A 24,483-nucleotide genomic window follows, 5' to 3' on the forward strand; every position below is an offset into this window, starting at 1 on the left:
ATTCATTAGTCTTCTGAGAACTTGGTCAAGTAACTAGGTGCATGACAAGAATGTGATTAAGGAGATACCAAATTTTATTTTTAGTTTGTGCTCTTGAGAATTAACAAATTTACATGTACATTTGCAATTTACTATTCGCTAACCTCCTTTGCTTCATTAAAAAAGAGGAATCTTTTAAAATTTGCTAAAGCGTAATGATATTATAACTATTACAAACTGAATTTAAATATATAAGCAAACTTCTTTTAAAAAGATGTGAAATACATATATTAAAAGACAGGATAAAATAATACGTTAACAGTGCTGGCTGAAGAAACAGCCTCTCAGAATTCACAAAAATCAAAGACAGGCTTTGAAGGATGTGTTTAAGACTTAAGTAAAAGGGAATAAGTATGTCATTTTAATTAGAGGAAAAATTAGCAAAACAGCAAAAATGGTTACAGAGATCAGGTATTAAGATATTTGAACTTATTTTAATTTTCACATAAACTAGAATCAGATTAGTATACAGTATAGTCTGTAATTATTAAATAATCACCCAAAGGAGAGAAATAGGTAAAACCAAACCATAAAAGACTAATGGATAGTTACCAGTTTTCACAGGGAGCCCACTGCCAGTATGGTAAAACAGATACCAAAAATAAGGAAAAGGATACCTAATAAAATTTATGACAATATATGCCAAACAAAATTCTCAATAAAATCATACACCTTAAGACAAAGGTAACACCTATTGGTTGAACTGGACTATCGCACAAATGACAGTAATTTGGAACTGGTTTTTCGGTTTAAGTAGTCATAAGCATTGGCATCAATACTTTTAACTCTCAAAAATATTACCAAATCCAATTTTATAGTTTCTAACATGTTAATAATGAACAACGCCAAAGTCCAAATTCAAGCTCAAGTTTATAAAAATACTTAAATATCTACCAGAATATAAAGATTTTACCTTTTCACTACCAGCTAAATCAACCAGATAAAGTTTTCCACTCAGCTTTTGTTCCGTTTGCGTGTTCTCTTGTTTTACATTAATAAGAAATATACTGTGACTCCTAGAGCTATGTTCATTCATATCTGCAATGAAATTACACAAACAACTATAAACAAACATGGCTTTCCCTTACTAATAATTTCTAAAGCATTACTTTACATAAAAATCTAATACAATTAATCATGCTGATAAAGATATTTTAAGGCAGCTCTGTACCTTAACTAGTGTTAATAAACATCCTACTTACTTGTAACTGCTACATGTCTGTTGGACTTTCCTTCGTCAATGGTATCCATAACTTCATCTGGACTACATACAAAACGCTCTGTGCACCCCTATAACATAATTTTTTAAAGTATGTCAATAGTCTTAAAATTTTTTATTACAGGGCTTTTCTAAAAACAAGCATTATTTTATAAGTACCTTTACATAGGGAACTCGATTTTTATCTTCATGAACTGAAAGATTGGTCTTTGAAACTGAAAAAGAAAAATGAATAGCACCAGCAACATTCTCCTCAACTCTAAAACCAGTAATGAAAATAACCAATTCAATTGACTGTTTCCTTTCCCAAGTGACCTAATAACAATACATTTAAAAAATATGATACATCACTATTAAAGAAAGACTGCAGAAACAGTAGGAGATTTTTTTTTTTTTTTAAGATTTTATTTATTTATTCATGAGAGACAGGGAGAGAGAATCAGAGAGGCAGAGGCAGAGGGAGAAGCAGGCTCCCTGCTGAGCAGGGAGCCCGATGCGGGACTTGATCCCAGGACTCTGGGATCATGACCTGAGCCGAAAGCAGACGCTTAACCATCTGAGCCACCCAGGTGCCCACAGTAGGAGATTTAAATAGAAATTAATGCAGCAATATAGAATTTTAGGTCCAATGCAACCTCTACACCCACATTTTGAAAATAACAGTAAGACAGTGGTTTAATAGTTTGCCCAAGGGCAATGAATCTAATTGACAGCTAACAGAAGACTAGGACTCAGGACCTTTAACTATAATCCAACTCTCTAATTACTACCTAAGAAACACAGGCACCCCTAAATATGTGCTTTAAATAAGTTATTCAATGTGTCAAAGGCATTCAACTAACTTTAAAAGAACTTTAAAATATACCTGTTTCTTATAATTTAAGTCAGTTTCATATAGGTCATTTAGAAATAGTCTCATATCTATCTACTATTAAAAAAGGTAACATGCTATTTTAAAATGATAAAAGAGCAAGAATTTAACTTACCATCTAACAGGTCCCTTATCTTATCCAAATAAATTTCAAAATACGAAACCTGAAAGGCAAAGAAATAAAGGAAAAAAAGATCAACTAAAATTTTAAAATAATTTATTCACATTCATTAAATTTGTTGGGGTCTGAGGGAGCATGATCTAGACTAGGGGGCAGAGTTATCAACAACTCAGCCATAGCTCATGTTCTAACAGGAAGATTGGAACTCTCTAAACTCATATAACAACAGCAATTTCCATTACATATCTTCATCTAAAATGAATTAGACTCATGAGAACAGTTAAGAACCTTTGAGTTCAGGGCACCTGGGTGGCTTAGTCAGTTAAGCGTCTGCCTGATTCCAGGGTCTCAGCGGGGAGTCTGCTTCTCTCTCTGCAACCCACCCCAACTGCTGTAGTCGCTTACTCTCTCTCTCAAATAAAACATTTACCAAAAAAAAAAAAAAGTCTGAGTTCAGTAATAAAACAAACTCCTTCATTTTATAGAGAAGGAGACTAAGACAAGAGATTTTGTGACCTTGTTTAAAGTCATCTAATGGCAGATAAGAACCCCATTTTACTAACTCTAATGATCTTTCTACTGTAACTGTCCATAAAATAACTTTTAAAAAGGGAAAAACATTTATTATTTCTTGGAATAAAATTATTCTAGGTGTAAAACAAAACACAATCTTTCCCCAAGGCTTTTACCTTAATATGAAATTCCAAATTCTCATCCATGGAGTAAATGTAATTAAAAATATCTTGCACTATTCTTGGAATAATCCCCATGCCTTCTGGATCATGAAGTTTACCCTAAACAGAAAACAAAATGAGACTTTAAGAAGTATGAATTAAAAGTAAAAACTTTCAATCTATAATTTACAGTCAGCAGAGGACAGTAATTTTAATTGTTGCCACTTTTTGGTGAAAACAGCTTTACAAGTATCTAAAAAAATCCAATTCAACTATAACATATTGGTAAGTTACACATAAATACTGCATGTCAACAACAAAGGTTACCAACTGATCTTAGCCTTTTATTTAATCATTAGATTTAGATTACCCATGCTTGTGCATTGAACTTATTTTCGAAAACGGTTTGCTTCTTCTCGTAAGTATTGTTCCTTCAAGTCAGATCCACAAAAATACTAGAAATGTCTTTGTTCTAACTTTACGTAATAAGTAATATGAATTACACTAAAATAAGCAGTCATTTATACAGAATGCTCAGATAAATGATAAAAGCAGATGCTTTGTAGCAGCAGCGTAAGATAACAGGCTGTTTTCTAGATATAAAGTTTGGGCAGGACCACATCTTATTAATAGCAGCACCGATAACTGTGGAGACGTTCTTACTAAAGAAGAGTAGCCGATATTTGGAGAGAATTGCTCTGAATACAAATGAAAACATGAAATATTCAAAATTTCAAATTTCCCATTATTATAAAGTAACAAAATTCCTCTTAATTCTAAAATGCTCATATTTCGTGGTTATGCTGATAAAACAAAGTTAAGATATGATTTCAAGTATATAATTTCATTATTCAAGCTCCAGAACTGATTATAGATTCCAACAGTGACGTTACCTGTGTATTATTTCTACGAGAATGCAATAAAGAGTAAATAAAGATGTTTAAGCATGGTAAAACAATTTCGCAAATCATGAATGAATGCACTGTCTATTCTGAAAACTACACGCAAGTACAGATTATGAAATGTTACCTCCATTGTGTGTGTCTTCCCAGAGGATGTTTGTCCATATGCAAATATTGTCCCATTGTATCCCTCAAGTACATCTATGAGAAAGTAAGAAACTTTATACCTCAGGGGATTTATTTTTCCCTTAAAAAAAGATTCATAAGAAATTACTTAAGAATATCAGAAAACACTCTGAAAAAATTCACATAGATAGTAACCCTGTTCCTCATCCATGCATAATCAAATCTGCACAAAAATATCTATGGGAAGAATGGCGAGGCAGATTCAGATGTTCTTTACACTAATATGAAAGATAGCATCAAAGTTGAAGTTCAGTTCATGAAGGACTGAAGAAAAATAAGAATATATTAATAGTAATTTTCTTAGTGATGATCCACCTGAGCAATTACTTTCTCTCCAGCCCAGATTACTTTGTGTGGTCAATAAAACACAAATTTTAAATTCCACTGTTTATGATCATCTCTTATGTAAATGTACATCTCAAATGTCTTTATATCTGTATTCCAAAGCTTTATGTGACCTAAAAGAAAAAAATGTCCTGCAAATTTACATTCAGATATGAATTCACTTTTACAAATAGGATTACTGATTAGTGGTTAACTGGTAGCTAAAACTCATAAACCCATACAACAGTCCTCCTTATATAAGCATAACAAGCCCACTGAAATAAATTTTCAAAATACCTGTGAAATTAAAAATAAACCTTTTCTAGCCCCGTATGTACTCCAAGATCTACCTTTAACAGATATCTAAGTATCTTCCTTTACTAGGCTGAAGGGAAAAAAGAAAATGTGAGTAACAAGGTGACCTTTTGATTTTTAATTTTCAGGGATTTGGTTTGTTCTGTTTTTGGTGACAAAAAGGTGCTATGAAATTACATTGTATTCTAGAAGAAGCCAAAGTAAAAAGTGAAGCCTCTAAATCCTTGTTTTAAAATTGACTAATTTTTTAAAATTGATTTTTTAAAAAATTGGTTATTTAAAAAAGAAAAAGAACAATCCCAACACTGGGCACAACTAACTAGATACTAACAAATTTCCTACAGACACATTTATTAAGGAGAAAAAGAAGGTATTTACTTCCCCGGGAAAATTTTAAGAGATCTCAAGTCACATTTAAAATAGGTGGCATTGGGGGCACCTGGGTGGCTCAATAGGTTAAGCATCTGACTCTTGATTTCAGCTCAGGTCATGATCTCAGGGTTGTGAGATCGAGCCCTGCATCGGCTTAAGACTCTCTCTCTCTCTGGGCGCCTGGGTGGCTCAGTCGGTAAGCATCTGCCTTCAGCTCGGGTCATGATCCCGGGGGTCCTGGGATCGAGCCCCGCATTGGGCTCCCTGCTCAGCAGGAAGCCTGCTTCTCCCTCTCCCCCTCCCCCTGCTTGTGTTCCCTCTCTCACTGTGTCTCTCTCTGTCAAATAAATAAAATCTTTAAAAAAAAAAAAAAGAAAAGATTCTCTCTCCCTCTGTACCACCACCCCCCGCCACCTTAAAAAAAAAAATAGATGGCACTGCAGTATTTCTAACAAGAAATTATCTGGAGTACTCCACGTAATTGTTCTCAGTATATATCTATGCCATACCTCCTACTTAAGATCTTTTAACTGATCAAATAAAACCTAAGGATAAAACCCAAACTTTTGTTATATCTATAAATACTGGTAGGTGAATTAACAACTGACTCTCAAGATCACATTAGTAGCATATGTCTATAGAATATTACAGTATACTTGTGGTTATGTGAAACTATATTATATGAGGGCACAGGATAACAAATGTATACATTTGTTTTGGGGACTTCAAGCATAACTTCAGAGATTATGAAATATTCAACACTCAAATATTTACTGAGCACCTGCTATGATCTACACTCTGCTCTCAGTGCAAGGGTATTAACAATGATGGATTAGGTGATTTCTAGACATGCCACATTATCACTAAAGTAGTTTGATAAACACTTTTATCAATTAGGAAAATAATTCTTGCCTACCTTCAAATCCATTCCTGACTTTGCTTTCTATAGTGACTTATCCCCAACAAAACTAAACATACAAAGGGAATACATTTTACAGTTAGATTCCTATAACCACCACCAAGATTCTATCATTAACATTTTATAATTTTACTGTTTAATCATGTTATTTATCCATCCATCTCATATTTTAATGCATTTCAAAGTAAACTGCAGACTTCAGTACACTTTCACCTAAATACTTAACCATGCAGGTATCATTAACTAGGATTCATTTTCTAGTTTTATTCCTGAGATAAAATGTATATATAATGAAATGTACCTATCTTAAGCATGGATCTTTAAAAAAAGAAAAATAATATTCATCTATTTGAAAATCCTACAGGGCATATATCTGTAATCAGGTAAAATTAGGCACTTTTTGACCTGGCTCTTGTTTGCCACCTCTCACCATCCTTCCTCTCACACCGCTGTTTTGTGTTGGTCAAAATGATCAAATCTGACAATTTCACATGGTTCAACTTCAGTCACACCATAATGTATGTTGTTCCCCACATTGTGATACTCTTCGCATGTGGGTATGCCTTGGTACATGTGTCATTTCTGCCTGGAAGGCACCCCTCCTTCTCCTTCCTACTCTTTGTGCATCCTTTAAGACTAGCTTGGGCTTTACTTTTTTTCTCCAACCCAACTATACAAACCACCCCCAAATAAACTTGGAGGAGTCTCATCCTACATGTTCTTATAGCATCTACATTTTTTATTTTTTTAAAGATTTTTATTTATTTATTTGACAGAGCGAGACACTGTGAGAGAGGGAACACAAGCAGGGGAAGTGGGAGAGGGAGAAGCAGGCTTCCCACGGAGCAGGGAGCCCAATGCAGGACTCGATCCCAGGACCTGAGCCAAGGGCAGACGCTTAACAACTGAGCCACCCAGGTGCCCCAGCATCTACATTTAAACATTATCCTTATCGCTGCATATTGCAACTGTCAATTTACTTATCTGCCTTCTTCACCAGCTTACACTCCTTGAGGCCAGGACTGTGCTTAACTCTTAGCACAATGCCTGGCACTTAGTAGGAACTCAGATGCTTGCTGAATGATTATTACCATTACTAACAGAGCATCTTTCTAAAGCCTCCCTCCCTCTTTAAAATATACTTCTGCTGTTCTTGTGAGAAACAGAGATGGACAACTATGGACACATACTCCTTCTCTCATATTTTGTAAAAAAGAAAAACATATTTAGTAAGCAAGACAACAGCATAACACCTTCTAAAAGTCACTTATCTCTCTGACCTTCAACTTCCTCATCAGGAAAGGGAAAGGCTTAGGGGAAGGCTATGAAAATTAGAAGTCCTCATGTAAAATTATTATTGCTAACATTTGAGAGCATACAATGTGACAGGCTCTAATAATTTTTCATATATTAATGTATTAAATCCTCACAAAACTCTGTGAAAGGTACTATTTTTAGTCCCACTTTACAGATAACACTGAGAACAGAGAGATTAATTTGCTCTACTTCCACAGCTAGCAAGATGCAGCTGAGATGCAAACCCAGACAATCTTGGTTTTAAGGACATTCTCTTAACCGCTGCACTGTATTATCAAGAAACCCAGGAACTAAAATAAATATATGGCAGGCTACATCTGGAAAAATTAAAAGTAAATACTGTGGCAGACAGTTCAGGTCAGGAAGCTATGGTAGGAAATCTATGAATCCCCGCTATGATGAGGACTCTATGAAGGCCTGGTATGATGGATAGCATATAGCAAGTACTGAATAAATGACAACCACTTCATACAGGGAAGTGAAAAGACATCACTCAAATTTGGAATTCACTAGAGAATAGAAGTGGGTAAGCCTTGTTCAAAAAAAAGAAAATTTATTTAATGAATTTATAGAAAGGAAAAAGTAATAGCTTTGCACGTAATAAGGTTATATATAAACTTGTACAGAAATTTATGGAAACAGTGCTTCAGCCAACTGTCAGGAGCCCAGAGGATGACCTGAAGCAACTAGCAGCTTGCCCATCAAATCTACACCTCGGAAGAAATACCTACTCACCCATCATTTTGCTGATCGTTGCCTACCAGAAGTTTCTAACCATGGCTTTCCATCAGGTTTGTTTGCGAGTGACTGTCCCAACTCCACCCTGCCATGTATTTAATCGGTTTCCTATCTTCAGACCTCACCAGGCACCCACCACCTACCCCCACCTCATCTCTTTTCCTTAAATCTATGTATTTACTGTTAACTCCTCCACATTCATAATTTTGTCCAGGACAAGCCCCATTACCTACTATATATCCAGTCTCTTCCAAAGTGGTAGAGAGCACTTGGGTGAAAATAAAAGGAGCAAGTCAGGTGATACTTTTCTAATATAAATTACAAAACTAGCACAGAAACTGGAGAGCACTTTCTATTATAATAGTTGCTTGAAGTCTTGTTTTGTAGAATGACAATACTGTAGGCTATGAATTAACCCAAGCACAATTATGGTTGATTAAATTATGAAAATAATTTCTTCTCCTAGAAGAGAGCAAACAAACAGCAATTGGTATCTGCTGTGTGCTTGCTTCTTCATACCAGGCCCTAAGTGAAGTTCTTTTTCATGAATGAATCATCTTTTTAAATCTTCATTATATTCTTATTTTGCAAAACAAGAAACAGAGACGTAGGAAGGTTAGGTAACTTGCCAAAAGTCACACAGGTAGAGTGGCAGAGCCTAAATTTCAATCTAAGTTTGTCTGATTCCAAAGCCTGTGTTCTTATCCACACAACAAATAAAGGAACTGCTATTCAGAATTCAGTTCCAAACAGTAAAGCAGGAATTTGCTGTGAAGTAAAAGGGACCAAAGAGAATAGGAGGGACATTTCACTAAATGATATCATCTAAAACTGTGAAGAAATAAAAGAAGGTAATAGAAACAACAGCAACATGTACCTTAGCACTTCAGGACAACAGACTTCAAAGAGTTCTGAGAAAGGCAGATATGAGACTATTATTAAGAGACTATGGGGGACCTGGGTAGCTCAATCAATTAAGCATCCAACTCATAGTTTCGGCTCAGGGTGATTTCACGGTTGTGAGATCAAGCCCTAGGACAGGCTCTGCACTCAGCACATAATCTCCTTCAGATTCTCTCTCTCCCTCCCGCTCATGCTCGCTCACTCTCAAATAAATAAATAAAATCTTAGAACAAAAAAGACTATATAACCAAGGATGTGCAAGAGATAAAAATCACTAGAATAACATGAGAAAAATAAAAGCCCAGAATTAGTAAGTCTAACCAAAACAAAACAAAACAAAACAAAAACTAAGGCCCTAAAAAGAGCTTTTAAAACATTCAGAAAAAGACTAATGTCTGAGTAGACCTGCACTGCCCAGAGAATAAAATGTTAACAGACAATATAAGACAGGGGTATTCCCATTTTATTACCACCTTCTACAATATTATCCTCAAAATGGAACAGAATAAACACTGTCAAGAGAGACTTTAAGGCTGAAGTGGATAAGACAGCGAAAGAATGGTTTTAAATGAGCTCAAGTTTCTAGTTATAAGAGAATCACATTCCATGGATAAAAATTTCACAGCTACCATAGCTGATTTTTTTTTTTTTTAAAGATTTTATTTATTTATTTCAGAGACAGAGAATGAGAGAGAGCACATGAGAGGGGGGAGGGGCAGAGGGAGAAGCAGGCTCCCTGCCGAGCAGGGAGTCCGATGCGGGACTCGATCCAGGGACTCCAGGATCATGACCTGAGCCGAAGGCAGTTGCTTAACCAACTGAGCCCCCCAGGCGCCCACCATAGCTGATTTTTAAAAGCCATGGAGAACGAAAGCAACAGAAGATGACTAACTTGTAAATGTTATACTCATTTTCAAAAAGAAAAAATGATAAATTATTTTTGGTACACAAAAATTTCACTAAAGAAAAGCTATGGTTGAACTAACCTCATTTCCTGTTGGGATAGGGTCACCCAACTGATAACTCTGGGGAAACACCAGCCTCATGTACCATGACTTCATAAAAGGATCCGTTTTTCATCATATTCTTGTTGATTTGTTGACAAACTAAAAACTAGATAACTGTACAAGAGAATCTGAAGTTGGCTGAATACCCAGTGTGACTTAAAAATTAACTCCCCAAAACCTTACTCAGTTTTTAGAAGACTAGGCTAAGGACCATGGCCCATTAAGCATTTTATAAATGATTTAGAATAATATTTTTTCAAACAACGATGTCTACAAATAAGGAGTTTAACAGAATTTCAAAGTCCTTGGCACCATAACAGACTTACCAAATATGCTGATAGCCAACATACATTCCTAATTAGATAACCATAAAAACAAAACTCAAAATATAATCAAGAGCTAAAATGAACAAGATGGAATCCATACTTTAAAAGCTTATAGTCAAATTAAAAAACTCCAATATTGAAGTGTAGAATGGGGTTTAATGTTGGCTATAGCAGATGTGAAAAAGACCTGTACACTTAAATTGCCCAGGAGCTCATGAATCAATAACTTAATTATTATTTAAAAACCTAATATAGGGTGCCTGGGTGGCTCAGTCTTAAGGCGTCTGCCTTCGGCTCAGGTCATGATCCCGGGGTCCTGGGATCGAGTCCCACATCGGGCTCCCTGCTCGGCAGGAAGCCTGCTTCTCCCTCTCCCACTCCCCCTGCTTGTGTTCCTGCTCTCGCTATCTCTGTCAAAAAAAAAAAAAAAAAAAAAAAAATCTTAAAAAAAAAACCACCTAATATAAAATCTTAGGCTGTACTGATGAAAAAGTATGTCAGAATCAAGGAATATAATTGTGTTCTATGACAGATCCACCTGGAAAACTATTTGATGCCTACAAACAAAAGATGACACTGCCTATTCCTCTTTGTTGCAATCATTTATAGAATCAAGTTAATTCTCCAACACCTCCTATGAATATTTCAGCATCCAGTCCACCGTCTTTCACTAATACCATTCCTGTTGTGATTCTTGGTGGTTCCAATGTCCATGTAGTAGATGATGCTACTAAAATACCCTGGCCTCTCAGATCCTGGGCTTAGTTTTCTCCATCATCTTGTCCCTTACTCCTTCAGATGCCAACTAACTTCTAGACCTTTTCATTACTACCTACACTGCCTTCCTAATGTCAATTAAGTATCCACCTCCTATTATTCCTTCTAGTACCCTGATTCTAACAAACCTTCAACCCCACTAACACTATAACACACTAATCTTACCACTTCTTTTCACTGTCCCTCAAACCTATTCCCCCCCCAACCTGTATTCTCCTTCCCCTCATTCACCTTAGATTCCATGGTTCACTATTATCATTATTCTCTTGATTCATCCTCAATGCTCTTGCCCTTCTCTCCCTCTTTTGTAATTGCCTGGCAAAACCCCAACTAGGTAAATTCAACTCTTCTGGCAGCTAACCTCGAGTGGGCCCTTGGCAATGCTGCCTGGCAATTGCCACATTTCCCTAATCCATTCTCTTCTACTGCCAGACAACTTCATTCCTTCTCCTAGAACCCCCTACCCCATCCTCATTCTGGGCTAACTTTGCACCCTTGATCACAGACAAAATGGAATATGAAGAGAACATCTATATTTTCTTCCATCATACCTATAAACTTAGTTCTATCCCAAAACTCTACCTTTTCTCCTCTTACTGGATGAACTGTTTGTGCTCCTACTTAACCCTAACCTGTCCACCTTTATACTGAATCCCATCCCCTCCACCCTAGTGAATGCCACAGGACAGGTTTTTGCCTCAATCTAAATACTTTTTAACAATTAGAGCTGACAAAAAGTAGAATAAATTATATCATAAAGTAATAGCTATTTAACTGTAAGATCCCTTTGACAAAAGGGATTTCTGTAGTAACTAGAAGTCCAGATAATCACTCACACACTCTCAGCTCTAGGATTCTATGGTTTTAGAAAATATAAACTTAAAAAACCTTGGTATAAATTAATAGTATTAACTGGAACGTACACACTTTTCTCACCCTTGGTAACCTCTGTAAATTCCTCAAGTGTTTTTCTGTTGAACACAAGAGGAGTCTTTGGGGAAGAAAGAACAATGAATGGAAGAATGATAGACTGCTGCCATTTTCTACTACTTTTTAGAAACCTGTCTAACCATTCTGTATTCATTTTCAAGCTGCTGTATTTCCAGAACTGCTACCGTAGAAACTCTCTTGGGAATATCTAATAGAACTGTATCTTCCAAAAACAAGTGTGTAACGCTAATATTCTTTTTTTTTTTTAAGATTTTTTTTTTTTAATTTATTTATTTGACAGAGAGAGCGAGAGAGCACAAGTAGGGAGAACAGTAGAGGAAGAGGGAGAAGCAGGCTCCCCGCCAAGCAGGGAGCCCGATGTGGGGCTCGATCCCAGGACCCTGAGATCATGACCCGAGCCGAAGGCAGACACTTAACCATCTGAGCCACCCAGGAACCCCCGCTAATATTCTTGTAATACCCTTCACTAGGTACTGTAAATAAATTAGATCATGAAATTTGAGCAATGGTTTACTAATTGTATTTGATCTTTTTATTATTTAAACAACTGTTTTCTACAATTAACTAAAAATGGGGGGGCATTAAAATGAAAAAAAAAAAAAACTGGGTAAACGGGAAAGATCACAAACAATATTTTACTTATTATTGCGACAAGAGCAGGTTAAATATATTTACCTTTAACAATCTTCTTTGCACAGTCATTATATACTTGCTCTTGAGAGGTGTTTGACTGGAACACTCGGTCAAATGCGTAAGGCTTGGACTGAAAAACAGAAACAAAGGTTTCAACTACACAAATTAAAGGTGAATGGACACTTCTAAGTTCCTTTAAAGATGTCATCATATATTTAACCTTCTAAATAGGGTACCTACTATACATTACTTCATGTCACAGAATCTTGTGGAAAGGACCTTAGGGATCACCAAGTGCAAATCCACTAGAATGAACTCCACAAAACCAAGAATGTCTGTTTTAGTCTTTTATTTCCAGGGCTTACCACTACTGTAATAGGCACTCAAATGAGTGCGGAGTGGTTTTTCGTTTAATGAGTGCCTACTCTGGCAAGTACTGAGACTCTATTTTCTTTTCTTTTTTTTTTTTTTAAAGATTTTATTTACTTATTTAACTGGCACAGAGAGAGAGACACAGAGAAGACAGCGAACGCAAACAGGAGGAGTGGGAAAGGGAGAAGCAGGGCTCCCGCCAAGCAGGGAGCCCGATGTGGGGCTCGATTCCAGGACCCTGGGATCATGACCTGAGCCGAAGGCAGTCACCTAACCAACTGAGCCACCCAGGCACCCCACTGAGACTCTATTTTCAATAATAATATCATTTTGCAGATAAGAAAGCTAGAATCCTGAAAGGTACAAAAGGTGTTAATGACAAAATTTAAATTTAAATTCAAATCTCTTGCCAATTCAGAGCTCCTTCCACTACTCCCATTAGACTTTTCATTTTACTGCAATAGCTTTTCAATCATTTCATTCATTTAACAAGTATTTATGGAATGCCTGATATACTAGACACACATCTTGCTAGAATGATGACCAAGACAGATATACTCTCTGCTTTAGTGGAGGTTAAGTAACAGTGGGGCAGACATCAAATAATTAAGCGACTAGAATTCTGACTCATGCAACAGAGTGTTATGAGAGCATATAAGAGAAGAAACTGAATCTGGGAAAAGGCAGAAGAATGTCAGGGAACCACTCTGGAGAAGGGATGTTTAAGAACTGAAAAAAGAGTAGCACCTAGCTCACTGCTTGTCTCTTCAATACTAGTCATGGGAGGGTGAGTGCAGGAAGTAGCCTAGGTATTGGACACATAAAGATCCTAAGGCAGAAATGAGCCTGCAGAATGCAAGAAACCAAAAGAAGTTAAGTTCGAAGTATAAGGAGCAAAGATCCAATGCAAATAACACAGTGAAAAAGGCAAATAACATCTTAGTATTATTTTAAAAAGTTCTGACCTTGTGGGTTCCCTGAAAGGATCCTGGGGACTCATTTAGAGAAGTGACATGGTCTGAAGAATGAGCCAGAGGGATGGAATTTTTGAAAAAAATTAGAGTATAGTGTCCATGCAAGTCAAGGAAAAATTATCAAGGAGGGAGTGATTGTGTCAAATATAGCTGTGAGGTCAAGGTAAAACTGAAAAATATCCAATAACAAAGGTTAGATTGGAAAGAGATTAAATAAGAATGGGAAGTAACTAAGTAGAGCAGAAATCTGGCTGTGGGTCTAAAGACTTTTTTTTTTTTTAAGGACAAAAGCTGAGCAAGTTTAAATGTTGGCAGGAACAATCTAGTAATCTAAAAGAAAAACTAAGCGTATACAGATGAGAGAGGAGGGCAAAGAGGTTCTAGTATTTGAAAGTATATGCTTGCTCTCTACCCTCTCTTAAAGGAAAGGAAGGAAGCTAGACCTTAAATACAAAACAATTATGACCATCCAAAAAATCCTTAACATTACAGATGACTTCCCAGGCCTTAGCTAAAAAACACCTTACTTTTTAGGAACTACACTTCACAATCTCCTTCCCCAAAGCTTGGAATAACAGTTACAATGAAAAGTACAATGAAACAGACACTCCTAAATGGCTATCCAAAGTCATTAATAATTGTTCTTCCCCTTGCCGCTTCCCACTACATAGGCTGGGAAGCTAACCACCTGATAGCCTAGTCTCCTTGCAACTAGTGGCCACATGACCCAGTTCTGGATACTACAAAGTACGTGATGGTCTGCTGAGGGGACCTGGGAAAGGGTTTTGTTTTCCTGACAAAAAGGACCATCTCAGGGCACCTGGGTGGCTCAGTTGGTTAAGCAACTGCCTTAGGCTCAGGTCATGATCCTGGAGTTCCAGGATCGAGTCCCGCATCGGGCTCCCTGCTCAGCAGGGAGTCTGCTTCTGCCTCTGACCCTCCCCCCTCTCGTGTTCTCTCATTCTCTCTCAGATAAATAAATAAAATCTTTAAAAAAAAAAAAAAAAAGGACCATCTCAGCTGTAGCTGCCCTTTCTCCTTTCTGGAATGATGGAGTTGTAGCATCCATCTTACAAACATGAAGAAAAGTCAATAGCTTAAGGATGACAACCGATAACAGAGTCAGTAAGTAGTAGCAGTAGGGGCCTATCTCCAGACTTTTAACATGTGAGAATAATAACCTCTTATTTATTTAAATCACTATTTGTTGTTTGTTTGCCTTCTGCAGCTGAAAGCATTTAAAAAAAAAAGATTTTATTCATTCACTTGAGAGAGAGAGAGATAGCAACAGAGAGCACAAGCGGGGAGGGAGTGGGAGAAGCAGACTCCCGCTCAGCAGGGAGCCCAATGCAGGGCTCGATCCCAGGACCCCAGGACCCCAGGACCACGACCTGAGCCAAAGGCAGACATTTAACCAACTGAGCCACCCAGGCGCCCCAGCTGAAAGCATTCTTAAAGGATATATACTATGATGACTTCACTTTGGCATCAATTAAAAGTAGGCATCTCAAAGTCTGATCATTCTTTGCCTATGAGACAAACATAAAAGTGTCCTTTTGCTAAGATTCTACAAAGACATTAACCGTCAATTTTATAGGTGCAACTAAATAAGAGACAATCTGTTCTTCTATTGATTATACAAGATGTATTTGTGATAAACAATTTTTGAAAACATAAGCACAATCAAAACAACAATCTCTGGCCAGAGATAAACCACGCTAATTTTTTCTATGTGAAGAGAAAATAAATTGTCCTCTTCATGTATCCAGCAAACATTTATTTAGCACCTATCAGACATTGTAAACGAGTAAAGGAATTTTAGAAATGTTATTTAATTAGTACAGACTGTATGGTTCAAAGAACAGAGAATAAGGCTGGGTAGAATCTTGAATACAGGGCTCCTGGGTGGCTCAGCGGGTTAAGCATCTGCCTTTGGCTCAGGTCAGGATCCCAGGGTCCTAGGGTGGAGTCCCACATCTGGCTCCTTGCTCAGCGGGGAGCCTACTTCTCCCTCAGCCTGCCACCTGTCCCCTGCTTGTGCACGTTCTCTCTCTGACAAATAAATAAATAAAATCTTTAAAAAAAAAAATAATGGGTAATAGTAAAACCTGCCTATATACAGATGTTCACTATGGCATTCCTTATGGCAAATATGCAAACTAAAAAATAACTAAGCTGGGATTAAGTGATATTTTTAGATGTTATATCATGGTTAAATCAAAAATTAACAAGTGCTAAGCATTAAGTTGACAAAAATCTTATTTTAATTCCAAAACTAAACTATAATTTCGTTATGTAAGGTAAATGTTTTGATTAGAGATCTAGCCATGAAGTTACTAACTGATGATAGCTTCCTGGAATGAAAAACAAGACTCATGAAACATAAAAATTACTTTTAATGGTCTACAATTAAGGGACATCTCTTTTTTTTTTAAGATTTTATTTATTTGACAGAGAGAGACAAAACGAGAGAGGGAACACAAGCAGGGGGAGTGGAAGAGGGAGAAGCAGGCTTCCCGCCAAGCAGGGAGCCCGATGTGGGGGCTCAATCCCAGGACCCTGGGACCATGACCTGAGCCGAAGGCAGACGCTTAACGACTGAGCCACCCAGGCGCCCCGGGACATCTCTTAACTAAAAACTTTTCAAATAAATTAAACAAAGGAAAACTCATGATCTGGATGTCCGTATCTTAAAAACCTGGTCCTTGACCTTGAAATGTACATTATGTAGTCTTATTTCTATGAACCTTCAAAGATACTCCAAGTCATAAAATGCATTCACATCTGACTTAGGCTTCAAAGGGACAAAACCAAATAGGAATAAGCTTATCTGAACTGCAACCATAACTTAAGATTTTTTTCTTTTTAAGATTTTTTTTTTAAAGAAATTTTTATTCATTTCAGAGAGAGAGACATAGCAAGAGAGGGAACACAAGCAGGGGGAGTGGGAGAGGGAGAAGCAGGCTTCCCGCCAAGCAGGTAGCCTGATGTGGGGCTCGATCCCAGGACCCTGGGACCATGACCTGAGCCAAAGGCTGATGCTTAACGACTGAGCCACTCAGGCGCCCCTAAGATTTTATTTTTAAGTAGTCTACACCCAATGTAGGGTTTGAACTCACAACCCTGAGGTTAAGAGTCGCAGGATCCACTGACTGAGCCAGCCAGGCACCCCATACCTTAGATTTCTTAAGTGAAGTGGTTCCTGTTTATATCGGCAGAGACAGGTTGAACACCAAATCTGGTTAGAAACGTCACCCTCCTAGCAGGAATATACCTTTCTCTGGAATTCTGAATAGTGATCCTCAGATCATAGGGGATTGTATCTTATCAGACTTTGCTTAGTTTGACAATGATTGTTAGCTAACATTCCACAATTGTACAGGTATGTGATGAGGGCTTCTTTCTCTTTTAAGATTTATTTGAGAAAGAGAGCGCACGAGCGCACACGTGCACATGTGCAAGTGCTCATGCACCCGGGGAGCGGGGCGGGGGAGAGAATCTTCAAGCCATCATTCTCTTTACAACAAAACAAAACACAACGAAACCCACCCCACAGGAGCCTCTTGCATGAATCACATGTCAGCAGGCAGGTAAGACCTTCATCATGGATGGGCCCTGATCCTCAGGGGCTGTTTGGGAACCACTGGGCACGGAATCTCCTGCTTCGGGGGGGGGGGGGGGCGCGCGCAGGTTCTAGGCTAGAAAAAGAAGAAGTGAAATGTCCTTGGAATGACAAGAAGTGAGTGTGGAGCCTGCGGCAGGGCTCAATCTCAGGACCCAGGCGATCATGACCTGAGCTGAAAACAAGAGCCACCTAGGCGCCCCCTGGCTTCTTCTCTTTTAATTTTCACTTTTTTTTTTTTTAAAGATTTTATTTATTTATTTGACAGAGAGAGAGAGACAGTGAGAGAGGGAACACAAGCAGGGGGAGTGGGAAAGAGAGAACCAGGCTTCTCAAGATGCAGGGCTCAATCCCAGGACCCTGGGATCATGACCTGAGCCGAAGGCAGACGCCTAACAACTAAGCCATCCAAGCGCCCCTTAATTTTCACTCTTAAGGTAATCAGGATCAAATACCATATCATCATTCATTTGAAAAGAGAAATCATGTTGAGCTATAGACAAGAACTGGACAAGATGATCTAATTAGGTTTTACTTTCCTTTAATTTCAATGAACTACAACAGCCTGGTTTTGGTTCTGGTAGTCTCTACAGTATACCATATAAGGAACCATGATTAGTCAAGATACTTAATACTAATATGCACGTTCCACTTTTACAATGCATAAAAGAATAATTTTTTCTATTGGTTTTTTTTTTTTTCTGGCGTTTTCAGCAGGCTTATTTCAACTACATAAGGTGTTACCCTGGACCTCCTCTTTTGTGGATGACAAGTTCTCTTATTTAAAGCAAATTCTATTTTTATCAAGTAAAGGTTTTCCTTAAATAATCCATTTATTTCATTTGTGTGATATGTGATATTTATACCTCTTCAACAAGCACTTAATTACCCAAAAAATCTGTATAAAAGGCTGTAAAACACAGAGAAACACTATAGGATTACAAGATTTGCCTGCCACAGGATCATATTATATGAAAATCAATGATATAACAGGAAAAAAAATTTGGACAAAAGTCATCTTAGAGGAAAATGAGAATCCTTAAAAATTATTTTCTACAGGAGCACAGATTATACCTATAATTCAGTAAACTAAAATACCTATTCTTTTACATTTTGATTTAACCAGAAGATTGTGTACAAAATGTTTTAAAATCATGTTCAAAATAATTTAGTTTTAAATGCTGCATTGCAGGGCGCCTCGGTGGCTCAGTTGGTTAAGCGACTGCCTTTGGCTCAGGTCATGATCCTGGAGTCCTGGGATCGAGTCCCACATCGGGCTCCCTGCTCGGCAGGGGGTCTGCTTCTCCCTCTGACCCTCCCCCCTCTCATGCTCTCTCTATCTCATTCTCTCTCTCAAATAAATAAATAAAATCTTTTAAAAAAATAAAAAATAAATGCCGCATTGCAGCAATTCCTTCTTAAAACTGTTCATTTTGAGTCAGGATCCAGTAAAATGAACAAAACAAACCTAGAGATTTTTTAATTTTAAAATCTGACTCTCCCAGCTATCCCTTTTAAATTTTCAACAGCGTTTTAAAAAATAAATTCATTAAAAAAAATTGAAACCCCAGATTAACTAATGACTTAGTATATGCAAAGATTAGTTCTTGAAAATAAACATGTTACCTTACATTTCTTAAGGCTATGTTGACTCTGTTGTATTTCTGCTTAAACTTAAAAAAAAAAAAAAAAAAGACTAAAAAAATGCTTACGAGTTTACCTAAAGGCCAACTGTTTATTACTGATTCACAACTCAATCATCTATCCATTATTTCTATTAGCATTTAAATTTATTTACATTGTTAAGGAAACTTAAATAAGAACTTATAAGAACTTTATCCAAAGGAAACAACCAAGAATACAAGTGTGCTTACTGTGGTAATTGTTTTCTTTTAACTCTTTCCTCATATGTCATATTTGGGCAGAAAGTTGCCTTCTCAATGTATTTTGTGAATCCTAAATCCTATCATTGCAACAAATGAATCCTGGTAATACTTAAAGATTTGTTTAAACACACACACAAATCTGCAAAAATAAGACATTTCTAATACAAGTCTAAAAGTAAAATAGTTTTGACGTGTCAATCACTGCTGCAGCTGAATAATTACAAAAACTCTATGAAAAACTAGTAGCCAGAATGCCAACTAACCTAGGCCCTGCAAGCTTCCTCTGATTCCATGTCAGAGATATCCTAAAGGAAAACGATGACTACTTCTGTGCTTAACTTCTTAGTGTTACCATGATGTCATTTCATAGTTTTTCTCATGAACTTGTTAACAAAAAAACAGCCAGTCTTCACACAGTAGTAGCTGGCAGTTGTTTGTAAGCTAACGACGTTCGCCACAAGCCTACAGAGCAACAAAGAGCTATGACATTCACTTTCTAAAGATGAACTTTGCAAACTTTCACATAAAAACTCTTAAAGAACTTCAGTCCTGTCTTACATATCAATGCTCTTAATCATCAATGTCCCATCTCCTGTGACCCCCTTTGTCTTTTTTCCAAACTGTGCAAACAATATGCTATATGGAATGCCATTAGAGAAAAAATTAACATTTAGATTTTGTACCATGATAGCAACGTAGAAAAAAATTCTGCCACAATGGCGTTACCAAGAAAAGATAAATTTAATTTTCTTAGTCACAATTCATTGTTCTGTAGGCAGTGTCTTACCCTCCATTTTAATCTTCCTGAACTGGGAATGCAAAATATTTTCTGAGACCTTTCAATACCAGATCAGACCTCAAAAAAAAAAAAAAAAAAAAGTAAAAAAATAAAAAATCAACCTTACTTTCTGGTTTCCCTGACAATGATCAACCACCTCTGGTTATGTTTTATAACACAAAGGACACTATTTCTCCATCCTCGAGATTACAAAAATCAACTTTTCTCCAAGGTAGAAGTAGGGATCTAATATTAACAAAAAATCCAGTTTACTGATCAAATTTTATTTTTTTATTTTTTAGAGCTTGCGTTTATAATACCTTGATACACAAAAAGTTAACACTCTTTGTTATACGGTTACCCCATAAAACCCACTAAGAGATAGGCGCCTGGGTGGCTCAGATGGTTAAGTGTCTGCCTTCGGCTCAGGTCATGATCCCAGAGTCCTGGGATCGAGTCCCGCATCGGGCTCCCTGCTCCTTGGGAGCCTGCTTCTCCCTCTGTCTCTCATGAATAAATAAATAAAATCTTAAAAAAAAAAAAAAAAAACCCAATAAGAGATAATAGGTCTTTCTGGGCACCTACTTGACCCAATCTGAGTTGGCTAGATCTGCTAGAAAACTGAAGAAAATTGATCACTCCGATTTCAAAAGAAAACTCAGTCTCTTTACAGCCCTTGATTCGCCATTTGTAATAGTTAACATGAACGTTCATTCATCACTCAAAGGACGGGTGGGTGAACATATGAGATACAGATAAATTTGTAGTTGTTCGATCATTTTTCCTCCTCGCGAGAGAGGAATATGGTTCAACACGTAGCTGTATCTTCTGTTTCTATACAACTAAGTATGTTTACTACTTAAGGTACAGTAGGGCTGGTCTTAAACCTCAAAATTCCTAGCTGAACTTTAATCTTGCACGTGTTACAAATGGTAAACTTGTGGGTAGTCCAAAACACCAACAGCAACTGCGCACACACACACACGCAGAAATATAGGCAAATATGCACTGAACTCTCCCCGGACAGTTCCTCCAGCGCCCCAGGTGGGGGAGTGTCCCAGAGACTAGGCGCCTCCCTTCTCTGCGCACTTAAGACCGGGGTGGGGGCGATCCAGGAACACCCGCGGAGTTGCGCCGTCTCCCTCCCCAGGGTTATTTGAACCGGCAAACTCTACCGGGGGGCGGGGTTGGGGACACCACTGTTCGTTCCCAATTCTGCACCCCTCCACTTCCCTGAACTCCGGGCCCAGCCAGACCCAAAGGAGCGGGATGGAGGGTGGGGGCGGGGGTCACTCACCGCAATCATAACCGTGTCTTCTCCCTGAAACTTGGCGACGTACTTATCGCCGCGGTTCACCTCCGACTCGTTGAGAGGTCTGAAGCGACACATTACTTTGATGTTGCACTCGGCCGGGTCCGCCATCTTCCTCGCTGCCGGGGCCGGAGGCCGGGAACCACTCCCCGCCGCTCCGTCTGGAAGGAAGCGGGCCCGAGCTGAGAAAAGGGGTCGCGAAGGCCGAGAGATTCAGCAGTCTGCCGCGTCGCGCTTCCCCCGGCGGCAGTGGCCGGGGAACCCGGACTCGAAGCGCCGGCGCCGGCAGCCGTCGCCCTGAGGCTCACTTCCGATCCATCATGGCAGCCATGGCGGCGGCACGGGTGGAGAGTCCGCGGCTCCTCAGCTTCTCTCTCCTCGGCCCGGGCAAACTACAGGGGCTCGAGGGGATTCTAGGCCCCGGAAAAATCGCCCCCTCCTTCCTCGGAGACAGCAGGCCGGGCACGCCGTTTGCCCGCCCCGCTGTCCGCTCGCCGGCTCGCCGGCAGCCTCCCGATTCCTCCTGAGGCCGCAGACCGGCGACTGGGCGGCGGGATGGGCGGTGCGCGAGGAGCAAGGCGCACGCGCGGCGGGTCCGGACGCCGTGACGACCAATCCGCGTCCGCGCCCGGCCGCGCCGCCGCCCTGCCGCCCCTCTTCGCCCGGGGGTCGCCGATTCAAGTTTTACCGGACGCTCGCTTGCAGAGGTATTTCTGGTTACCCCGCCGCCTGACCCGGCCGCAGAATTTCCCAGAGCGAAGGCAGACAGACGCGCTTAGCTTTCTTTTCTGCAGGGGTCAAGGGATTTGTTAAACTACCTTACGTTGTAGTTTATTTGAATACAGTACTATATTCCTAATAAGGAAGTGTTGGCTTTCTGTTTAGTCTGGCGATAAAATTGGTTCCTAGTTCACCGTATTAGAGCGCTTTGCCCGAGAAAGGAAGATTTGAATGAAGGGTGTGGCACGGCTCTCTAGTTTAAGCGGTTACTCTTTCCTGAGAGAGTGGGTTGGGGAGTCAAGAAAGAAAGGAAATTTCTCCTAAGGAATGAAGATGACTGAACAAATGTGGAAAGTAGGGTGAGCGGGAAGAAGGCCCCCAGTCAGTCGGAGGTCCCACTTCTCTGGTAATGAGTATATGGAACTCAGCCCCAGAGGAATGACTGACCTGAGTCATTCCTGGGTAAAAGGCCTGGATAAATTTGTGGACTACATGTCTAAGGAAAACCACTCCACAGTTGAAGTGGTTTTTTAGAAAGGTGGATACCATAATGGCTCTCAACTGGAAGTCGCTCTGAGGTGCTGGGAAAGAACTGCAAAGACCATCAGGAACCCTCCCTCTGGTTTTCAGTTTTCGTTTGTAAAATGAGTGATTGCATCATAAAAACCTCCAGTGCTCTCTGTCTTCGCCCAAGACATACCTCCAGAAATTAACCCATAAGTCAACAGATACAGGTTTGTTGATCCACTGCAATAGTTTAAACTGAGGAACTATGGGGCATCTCACCAAACAAAGGAAAAGATGGAGTTACACAGCTCTGGGGGAAGTGTGGAGTTTGGGTAAAATTTTAGTGAAGTTGTGTTTCAGTAGGCTCCAAATAAAGCAGAGCGTTGACATGAGGTCTAGACTACAAGTGGACCCAAGGTCCTGTTTCCTTGGGAACTACAAAGTTAAGGTAGATGTGGAATGTTGTCTTCAGAAACCCCTGTCCCAAAGCTCTGCACCTGGCTTGAAAGTCAATCAGGGCTGCTTCTCTGTGTCTTAGATCCTCCAAGCAGGAATAGGATGTTTTATTTTTACTGATATAATTTCAAACAGTGATTCTGATAGTCTATAACTTTAAAGAACAAAGTTTTCAGTGAACAAGAGAGTAACAGTCACTCAAAGAAGGAGGTTGTGGCGGGTGGGCCACTAGTTTTCAACCTTTGCAGCAGAATCTCATGAACACCCGGTCCTCTTCCCTCTGCTCTTTTCTCTGAGTCCATTTCTTCAACAATTGCTTGACTGTCTTATCTTCTTATCTGCAGCCCTGACCTTTTCACCTGTGTGACATTCCCATCCCTCTAGCTGCTTATAGACCACCTTGTTTAGGATGCATTACCTTAATGTCAAATTTTTAGTTTTACCAAATGAATTGTCCTCTGCTTCCTGCCAATACTCAGTTCAACTTTCCAGTTTGATTACCAACATCAGCATTCTTCTGTACTCCCAGGTTAAAACAGTTCCAGTCACCTATCACTCCACTATTTACTTCATCCTCTATACATGAAGAAGAGAAATATGGTAGTCTGTATCTAAATTTCCTCAACTTCTATTCCAGCATGCCCATGTGTCTTCATCTCAGAAGATCTGGGGAATGATTGGTCTAAAGCAGTGATTTTCAAATTCCCCATGGAGTAGGGGTTCCAAAAAGGTGACTCAGGAGATCTCATGGTATGGGGAGGGACAGGAGGGTGATGGGATGGCCAAGGAATTAAGCTCTGGAAACATCTGCTGTTCAAAGCACTTCAGTTGCAACTCTTGCCTCTTCCTCCTGCACAGCAGATATGGAAGCTCAGACTTATGAAAACGAAATCCAGAAAGGGAGGTGTCTTGCAAGAGCCTTCTGCTTTCAGATCTGACATACATACTTTTTCTGGGCAAGGAAGCATAAAGAGCCTGACCCTGCACAGGACCAGGAAGGGAAAAAATATTATGTCAAAAACAAAATAATTCTAAAAATCATCCTGTCACATTAGTGAGGAATAGTGGTATCAAACAATAGGCTTTAGGAATTATTTCATAGGGGTGCCTGGGTGGCTTAGTCAGTTAAGTGGCTATCTTCGGCTCAGGTCATGATCCCAGCTTTTTGAGGAACCTCCACACTGTTTTCCACAGTGGCTGCACCAGTTTGCATTCCCACCAACAGAGCACAAGTTTTCCTTTTTCTCCACATCCTCACCAAC

At 39.0% G+C, this 24,483-nt stretch overlaps 1 protein-coding gene across 2 annotated transcripts in view; it reads right to left on the minus strand.

The window, feature by feature from the left end:
* The window catches only part of KIF5B (kinesin family member 5B), a 47,609-nt gene extending 25,505 nt beyond the window's left edge, over positions 1-22,104 (minus strand). Inside the window, exons 1-8 of one of the 2 annotated variants that reach the window (XM_045874254.1) lie at positions 21,524-22,104; positions 12,637-12,724; positions 3,954-4,027; positions 2,940-3,044; positions 2,245-2,293; positions 1,418-1,473; positions 1,242-1,329; positions 953-1,077 (exon numbers count right to left, since the gene is read on the minus strand). In XM_045874254.1, the coding sequence (XP_045730210.1) occupies positions 953-1,077; positions 1,242-1,329; positions 1,418-1,473; positions 2,245-2,293; positions 2,940-3,044; positions 3,954-4,027; positions 12,637-12,724; positions 21,524-21,649 (711 nt within the window). In that variant the 5' untranslated portion in view covers positions 21,650-22,104. The remainder of the gene's footprint in view (positions 1-952; positions 1,078-1,241; positions 1,330-1,417; positions 1,474-2,244; positions 2,294-2,939; positions 3,045-3,953; positions 4,028-12,636; positions 12,725-21,523) is intronic. The other variant, XM_045874255.3, reaches the window with a different exon arrangement.
* Between the last annotated feature and the right edge of the window lie 2,379 nt (positions 22,105-24,483).

Source organism: Mirounga angustirostris, unplaced genomic scaffold, assembly GCF_029215605.1.
Source record: "Mirounga angustirostris isolate CCGP_5_RB_7025 unplaced genomic scaffold, mMirAng1.0.hap1 SCAF_5, whole genome shotgun sequence".
Taxonomy (NCBI): domain Eukaryota; kingdom Metazoa; phylum Chordata; class Mammalia; order Carnivora; family Phocidae; genus Mirounga; species Mirounga angustirostris.